The 8782-nt window shown below is 40.4% G+C and overlaps 1 protein-coding gene across 4 annotated transcripts; it reads left to right on the top strand.

Annotated features, from left to right (window-relative positions):
• The first annotated feature begins 3905 nt into the window (after positions 1–3905).
• Positions 3906–8265, top strand: LOC148036574 (uncharacterized). Of its 4 annotated transcripts, none has more exons than XR_015690953.1 (6): positions 3906–4403; positions 4561–4869; positions 4950–5216; positions 5544–7028; positions 7131–7366; positions 7780–8265. XR_015690953.1 is itself a non-coding variant. In XM_087678564.1 (5 exons), exons 1-5 carry the CDS (start codon positions 4011–4013, stop codon positions 7158–7160), a joined length of 2484 nt encoding a protein of 827 aa, XP_087534690.1. In that variant the 5' UTR covers positions 3906–4010; the 3' UTR covers positions 7161–7512. The 4 variants fall into 4 exon arrangements, 2 of the variants coding, with proteins under 2 accessions (XP_087534690.1, XP_087534691.1); XR_015690954.1 differs by having other exon boundaries at positions 7131–7210; positions 7780–8264; XM_087678564.1 differs by lacking the exon at positions 7780–8265 and having other exon boundaries at positions 7131–7512.
• Positions 8266–8782: the final 517 nt, after the last annotated feature.

The raw sequence follows: 8782 nt of genomic DNA, 5'->3' as shown, positions 1-8782 counted from the left end.
ATTATGTCAATAAGGTGCTTTAGATAGTGATTGAGAACATGGAATTAAGTCTATTTTATGATCTTTAGGACATGTAGGTGGTAAGCCAGGTGATAAGTCAGTAGAGCAAAAAAATCTTTAAATTGTGAAAGAAATTGTGCGTGCCTAGGATGCATCTGATTTTCCTTAGCTTCAATTTCATTCACCCATATTAAGTAGGATTTGCTACCTTTTCTAAATGCACATTTAGCCTATGTATGACTAAGCAATGGAAAATTACCATGGGTGTGCATACCATGCAATGTGATTTGCTTTTCATTAGAATGAATCTTCATTGAATATGTGGAATAATCTATATCAGGATTATATTTGTGACGCTAAGGCATTCCTAAGATAATGTCACTAGATTGCAAAGGCACAACTTAAAATTTCTTCGCTCAACATAATCACCAATTTTAATTTCTAAGTCATGCACTTCTTGTGTTTCATTGTATCTAGTGCCTAAAAATGCAATCTTGATGCGATAATGAGTTAAAATAGTATGTAAATTCAATTCTTTGACCAATTTTGCATAAATAAAATCGTGTGCTCCCGTCATCATGTAAAAAAATCTTTTCTCTACCATGCACAAGACATTTCATCTTTAATAAAGAATGGGGATTTGGCATACCTGGTAAAGTATCTAAAGTAGTACCAATATTGTCATCGTCTTGTGTGAAATCTATGGAAGGTAGATTCTTGTAGGGTGATCGAGGCCTAGGGTGGTCGAGGCCTAGGGATAGAGAGTGGCAAGAGTTGAGGAGAGAACAACCCACAAAAAAGCACAAACCTTATCCTTCTCTTATTTGTAGCAAAAAAAAAAAAAGACATGGATTGTACCTATTGTTAAGGCATGAGCTTGATTTTGCCCCCATCTCCTTCTCCCTCTTCCTTGTGAATAACAACAATGCCTCCTTTCTCTTCTTCTCCTTCATTACATTACTGTTCCTCTTTTCCCAACATTAGTATAAAAGCACATGTATACAACCCTACTTTCCCTCTCTTCCTCAAATTGCAAAAACAAAAGTAGGAAGCCTTGCTTTTCTTTTTTCCCAAAGTGAGTGATAGAGAGCACAAGCTAAACCTTATTGGATATTTTCTTTATAAAATGTTCTAGAGTCATTTTCCAAGATGCTTTCTTTTCAACATATCTAATTCCCATTCTACGATAGCAAAATCACGCAAACACTAGTCCAAGGGAATCAATTTGCTTGCAATTTTCTCACTTGTCCTCCTTTATTTCACAATATGTTTTGGAGTGCAAGTTCCTATTCCATTTGTACGGCAAATGATTATGTACCTTAATGGTTGATTCCATTCATGACCCAACAACAACAAAACCAAACTATTGCGTCTTTCATTCGCCATGGTGGGATGTTGAATGGAATTCTTATATGCTTAAGAGCTTCAACCAACTCAAATATGGCTACCTCTCACATAACCATCACATCTTTGCCTCTTCAACAGTTCTCTCCTCTTCCAACCCCAAAAGCAAGAAAGCATGATTGATGATAGGTGTAGTGAACTTATTGACTTATCTTTGCATTATAGTCAAGATTCAAAGTCTTGCAAATAGCTCCACAATCCAAGTGTGGCTCCTTCAAACATTCCTTCACTCCATAGCATTCATGCCTATTTGCACTAGCTCCATGAAATGAGATATGGAGAAGAAAAATAAGAATAATGCAAGAAAAGAGGAGAGCTTCTCCCTTCGGTTGCTTAGTCTCGCTCACACACACACACACGCACGCACACGCACACGCACACACACACACACACACACACACACACACACACTCTACGCAAGCAAGATAGTAAGAAGTAAGAAGTAAAGATGCTCTCTCAAAGTTTGCACACACAAGAATGAGTTCCTCTATTCACTTTTTGGGTTTCAAATGTAGGGTTTTCAAATTAGGGCTCCCTCTAAAAGTTCAAATATCACACCTCTTTTTGGCCCAAAATTGGCGCTTTTTAATTTACGCATACAACTTAGATTAATTGGATAGTCCCTAACTCTGAATGAATAAAGGCACTACACCCACAACCATGATTGTTGCATGTAACCATTTTGACCCAAAAATAAACTACACCTTCCATAGGTGTGAGCCTAGCTCTTGGAGATACATCAAAATGACATATAGTTGTTCTTTTAGTAGTTCAAAGGGCTTAGGTTGACGTTTTTTAAAATAGAAGGAAAGAAGGCTATTGTTTGAAGGAGAGAACATGGTGAACCATGTGTGTGTTTGTTGAGTGTGGGAATTTTGATATGTAAGTCCCATTAAGAATGGTGGTTGCCACTTGATGCATGGCAACACCCCTATTGCTGCATGTATGCAACCTTCAAAGCACCACCTTAGGGATGGTGGTGCTAATGGAAGGGAGGAGGTGAATGGGAGGAGGAAAGATTAATGGGTGGTGGGGAGAGCATTGAATTGGACTACACTAGTGCTACCAAACAAGAGCAAATCAACATGGAGGAGGTTGAGAAAGAGCTACATGACAACATTGGTCTACATAATGGAAGAAAGAAATGACAAGCGAAGATTGGTTGGAGGGTGCTAGAAGCACCCTCAATGTTTAACTTAGAAATCTTAAGCACCGATTCATGCAATACTCAATAATTGGGATGGTTTGCATCAACCTATTTAACCACAACACTCTTATTATAATATTGGTTCATCCATAAGGGTTTTTTCTTTGTAGTTCTAGAGAACAATATTGAGTGTGATTATATGCTAGGTAGTATTGTAGGGTCCACATTGAACTTGGTCTACACCCTACCATGGTTTGCAAATTTTCATCTGGTCCTTATCATACTAGCTTAAGGGAGGGGCGGGAGCTTTAATGGAAGTACTGGGGCAGCTCTTGTGTGCACCACAAATTGCAGTGAAAATGCATGTTGATGGTGAGGCAATGGTGATTTCATCTATATATGCATACAATATTTTTTTAGGGCAAGGGCTTGGCTATGGGCCTAGCTAGACAACAAGTTAGCAATATCCACATGCTTAGACTAGAGATTGTCTGGCCACTTGTGTGATTGTTCTCATGGCATCGATAAGATAATTGCGGAAGAAAGGAATGCTTTGGATCACTTGTTCTTCAACAAGAATCACTAGACATTGTTTTTGTTAGATAATCATGATTGACTTTGTTTGCTTTTGTGTTTTGTTAATATATTGAGTTTTTGTGGTTGTTGTTTGGGATGATAGATCTTGCAATTTGTATCCACAGTGAGCCTATATAAAACCTGCTCTAGTACCATCAAAACATTGTGGCTATTGATTCTCTATGAAAGACTAAATTTGCAATGCTATACACATTACACTCTTAGTCATCATCATTGTTTATTATAGATTTGAAAGTTTGGATTTTGTTGTGGTTTCGTGAAGGAGTTTGTTTCAAGGGCCATTCCAAGGCTCATTTTCATGAGAAGGTCTTGAAGTAGTTTGATGGCCTTCTTCCAATGTTGGCTAGAGCTTAGAGCAACATGAGACTTCCTCTCATGACACCAACACTACAATCGAAGACTTTTATGTTCAGAGTGAGGGTGCAACATCATCAAGTTAGCTTCCTCTCATGATGCCAACACTACAATCGAAGACTTTTATGTTCATAGTGAGGGTGCAACATCATCAGGTTGGCATCATCAATATACAAGGACATCAATGGGGAAGAAAAAAAGGTCAAGGGAGGGGCTCAATGTGTGTGTGTGTGTGTGTGTGTGTAGGCTATGTGTGTACTTGTGTGTGGGTGGTTGGGAGGATATGAGAGGGCAGGATGGGGGTGGGGGACTAGGAAAGTGGGTCGTTAGGTTGTTGAAGGCCTTCACAAACTATAGAAAACTCTCTCTCTCTCTCTCTCTCTCTCACTCTCACAAAAGCGGACCCAAAAGACTCTCCTACCCCTCCCACTTCACATGACATCGTCCTCCCCATCCCTCACTCTCTCTTACAGCGCCATAGCCCTCCGCTTATGTGCTCCCCTCTCGTATGGCCTCTATCCATCCGCCACAGAAGCCCCCTCCATTGCCTCCGGATCCTCGGACCCTGCAGCAGGAGCTCCCGGCCCAGCCGCCGGACCATCATTCGATCGGGCAGCGACAGATGCAGCTGAAGGAAGACGATCATCTCAAGGAGGAAGATGAGAATGAGGAAGTCGAGCTGCAGCGCAGAGAGACGAAGCTGGAGGGCGAACAGGACGTGAAGAAGCCATTAAAGCAAGTAGAGCAGGCGCAGGACCAGGTCCCAGGACTCCAGCATCAGCTCCGTCGTGTATTAGAGGAAGGCACAGAGACGCAGATTGAGGTGCATGCCTATCGACAGGATGAGATGGCCGCAATCGAGTCCTTGTCTCTTCCATTCGCGCCGCAGATGCAGCCCCAGGTTGGCCAAATATTTGTTTGCGTAGGCTTCCATTCAACAAAATTTTTTGTGACTTAATGGATGGATTGTGCCTAGCTTGACTGCTTCTTTTAGTCAAAAGTTCCCTTGACAGGTTATCTCTTTTGGCATCCATAATTTGATGTATGGTCAATTGCAGACTATCTTTCCATCGGCCACTAATGGTCAATCGGGAAAGGAGGAAGAGACCTCTGGCCGATCACCTGTTGAAGCTCTGGTTGCCATGTCACCCCTACTGCCATCCTCAGTGGAGGATAGGAAAGCAGAGGTCTTCAGTTATGGGCCTTCACCAGCATGTGAGCCTGCCACTTCTTTTCCATTGGGCATTTGCAACTCGAAGGAAGCAGGGAACTCCAAACAACCTCCTCTCAGAATCGATCCTGCCATAGCTCCACCATTGCAGGAATCAAGCAAGAGCAGATCATCACATAACCTGCCCTGCAACCAGGTATTCTATTGTATTTTTCATCTAAAATAAGGCACTTCCCTTTCCTGTATTTGGCTCTCTAACAAAATTATTGGGCACAGATAGAAAGTGTTCTACAATCCTGCATTACAACAGCTCAGAGCCATGCCACACACCTCCTGCAGCAAGCTATGGGCACTGTTCAGGAAAAAGTTTTGTGTGCCCTACATCAGGTTGCCCTAGACATTGTGGACCGTGTGGGAAAAGATGCATCGAGCAGAATATTTATGGCAGAGAGAAAAGCTGTGCTTTTTGAGCAGGAACTCTGTAGTGTCAAGCAGCAAGCTCTGTCAATGCTCTTGAGACTCAAGGCTGATGCTGATGCTCAGGTCGCTAAACTATCCCGTCTGTTGTTGTTAAACAGTATCACCCAGCTTTGTGATCAAATTTCTTGCATAGTATCCTGCAATGCCTTTTAGGTCTACAATTTATGGTTATTAGTAGTCAGTTGTGAGCAGGATCTTGTGCCACAAAGAGACCTAATAATCAAGCTCTTAGTCATAAACAGTTAGGCTTTCAGATCCTTTTGAGCTTCATTATAAGAGTTGCCTTTTACAAGCATACATTTTTGTATTTGACACAGCTGCATTAAAAAAAAAAAGTATGTTCTGACAAGGAGGCTTGTGGGTCGTTTTGGTTGGCTGACTTCATATCAGATTAAGGAGAGTGAAAAAAGATTCCTTAGTGAAAGGAAACGTGCACAAGATGCAGAGGCTAAGCTTGCAGCCACACAAGAGATATCAAGGCGGTTGAAGCTAGAGCTGAAGAAAAAAGGTGAGATTCTGGATAAAATGCAAAAGCTGGTGCAACCTGTTAATGGGGATCATTATGATAAGCCATGCACCTATATTGAGTCAAGTAGCAAAAATGGACTAGCTGATTCAGTTTCAAAATCTACACACAATGGAGCTCTTCACAGTTCAGCTGTTAAATCTGTGGAGAACAAGATTCTTCACAATAGGAAAAGACTATATTCTGAGGTTCCTAGGATGATGATACAAAAGGCTGATAAATGTGTAGCTCAGTCCCATGAGATGGCACAGGATTTTGATAAGGATAAGAGAGTGGATACAACAGAAACAGTTTCCACTGAAGGGCTGGTTCAGATAAGACAGCAACAAGGAGATCTCTTGTGTGAAGAACTGGATAATGTATTAGTTGCTCAGAAGGTCTACAAGTTGAATATGGCATCAGTTGCAACTAGTGTTGATGAAAGATCACTAGTTGACAATCGGGATGCAGATAAGGAGAACACTACCGAGCTCAAATTGCCTGCTTTAGACATAGAGATGGCAAAAAATGAAGTGAATCATGTAGGTACCGCTGCTGTGAATAGGTATGCTGACAATATTGAGAACACTAAAATCCTGGCAGCTTCAGATTTTATGGACCTTCCGACAACTGTAGATTCAGGTATTTCTACAAAAAGAGTTGATGTGAATGAGACAAGTGCAAGTCTTCCTGGTATGGAAGAAGCTTTGGATGAGGCTGGGAGAGTGCTACCAAAACATTGTTCACCCATATCTACTCTTACTGGAGGAGGATGTGTCACCAGGGAGGCTTGTGCGGCCTCGTCTTATCAACTTCAGCATGAAGGAAAATGTGAAATGCTTGAAGTTGAGCAGCAAATTTTAGATCCTCAAACTCATCATGAGGTATGCATTGTGCAATCTGCACGGTCTAGTTCTGTGTGTCCATCAGGCGACATAGTAAATGGCAAGAGTCCCAGCCCTTGTCGGAAAGACAGTGGTTTGTTGACAGAGGCATTCACTGAGTTTCCCCGTGATTATGAGGCTGCTACCTCACTCGCAGAATTAGCAGTAACATGTAAAGAGGCTGGAGATCATTCTGGCGAGACCTCTGTTTCTAATGCAAGCAGACAAGAAAGTGAGTACAGACCACGTGTGTCAGGCCCAAGGATGAAGCGTAAGAGATCAGTTCTGGAGAAGAAACATGTCTTGGGCTTCCAAGTTGAATCAGTGAAGAAGATGAAAGCAACCAAAGGACATCCTAGTTCTTTGGATAATTGTAAAGAAAGGTATACAAGGAGATCGAAGCCTGCAGATCAAACCATTTCCAAAGACAATATTGGGATTGAGTCCTCACGTGATAGCCGGAGACTTATGCAAGGAGCACGGCAGGTATTCACTTTTGTGCAGATGTCTCCTTTTTATTTGAGCTGAATGATTCTAATCCCTTATTGAATATATGGTTATCTGAACTAGGAGACTGTTGTGCTGCAGCTTTTGTGCTTGTCAGAAAAGAAGTGGTGATATACTTTCATCAGCAAATGTGGAAAGACTCTAAAAGCAAAAAGAGGACAGTAAGTTACATCCTTCTCTACAAAAAGTTTCACAAATCACTGATTTTTCACAAAAGAGTGGTTGAGTCAGTGATCTCAGGTTCCATAAAACTAGCAAACAGGCTTATTTTGCCTGTTTCTTTCCAAACATTGTATCTACTGGTTCCAGATATAAAGGTGAGACACATCCAATGCCTAATTCATAAGCACTTTGTGATTCTTCTCTTTCCAATTGAGATTTATGATAAAATTCAGTTCATTTTTCAAGGATTTTTTGGTGCAAGACAGAGTTTTAGCTCATTGTTTTTTAAAGTAAGCACTAAAGTTTTGGCCTGAACTATTTAGAAGCTTGATATTTTGTATTTACAATGAGATAATTCATTGTAAGGGTTCTTGTTATTACAAGTGCATGTACATGCATAAATGTGGGATATGCTGATGAAGTACATTTCCAAGCTTGTGGATGCAACTAAAATCATAATGAGAACATTTTTTGCTCCACTTAAAAATGAGTTTTCAATGGTTTTATTGTAATAACATGACTGGATATTTGGAACACAATATTTTGAAGGCTGAATATCTGCTTCCAGCCCAGCGCAGAGGGTGCTCAGGACTTGACAACAGATGCTGATCTTTTGGCAGCCGGTTTTGGCTTTCTGGGGGCCCACCATCTACACTATTGATTATATTCTCTTTTGGGTCTTGATGAAATATGGGGTATTGTGGACTATCTATGTGTTAGAAGTGGTGCAGCAATGAAAGCATAGTCAAGTGTTGAAATAAACTGCTGAACACAAGACAGAAGAGAAAGGGAACAAAAGAACACTGCAAAGGAAGAGAACTCAAAGATGTGCTTGGGAAATGGAATCCATATACCAAATATGAGAATGACATATACAACAGTGAGTCATTGGCTATGTGGGCACTGGTGTCGGAAGGGTTTTAGTCGAAAGGTCGTATCCATCGGAGATCAGAGAGAGAAGGAAGTAGAGAATAGGAGATAGAAGAGAATAAAAAGAATAGATGAGAGGTACATAAGATAAAAACAAAGCACAATGAATCAAAGCACTATGCATTGATAAAACTTGAGAAGATAAATAAAATCCTTGTCTAGGATTACTTGGAAGCAATCTCTAAGCATTAGATATCTTGCAGCTCCCTAGTAGATAAAAAATGTGCGTAAAAAACTATCTTTTTTTTGTTGCTTAGACCGTAAATTTGATAGTTTCGTGGGCTTTAAAAGGGGGGTAAAACCCTAGGACACTTGGTCTGAATTCTTCTCGATCACTTCTTGTTCAAAGTGTTGTTTGTTGCTTGTAAACTGTGATCGTGTACCGTGTGATTTCGGAAGCCTTTCTTTTTTTATGTGATCTTCCAAAATTGGTTGAAAAGCCACTTGTTTTGCATGTCACCTTATTTTAGAAGTCTTTTACAAATTGTTTAGATATTTACAAGAAATAATATCCAAAATATCAAAAAATGATAAAATTGTTCAAAAATCTCGTATTTTTGGACCATCCATACTATGGACACTAACACTAATGACTAATATAACATTGACTCTCTAGATTAATAAGAAAGTTGGATAATGAT

Source organism: Lygodium microphyllum, chromosome 5 (genome assembly GCF_053477565.2).
Source record: "Lygodium microphyllum isolate KBCC chromosome 5, Lygodium_microphyllum_v1.1.10, whole genome shotgun sequence".
NCBI classification, from domain to species: Eukaryota; Viridiplantae; Streptophyta; class Polypodiopsida; order Schizaeales; family Lygodiaceae; genus Lygodium; species Lygodium microphyllum.
This window is presented reverse-complemented; position numbering and strand designations above follow the sequence as displayed.

Excerpts from the sequence above, each read along its gene's own strand:
- LOC148036574 (XM_087678564.1), top strand. The coding sequence starts at position 4,011 with ATGGCCTCTATCCATCCGCCACAGAAGCCCCCTCCATTGCCTCCGGAT. Across the intron at positions 4,870-4,949 it reads ATAACCTGCCCTGCAACCAG|ATAGAAAGTGTTCTACAATC; the intron begins GTATTCTATTGT and ends TATTGGGCACAG. Across the intron at positions 7,029-7,130 it reads TTATGCAAGGAGCACGGCAG|CTTTTGTGCTTGTCAGAAAA; the intron begins GTATTCACTTTT and ends GTTGTGCTGCAG.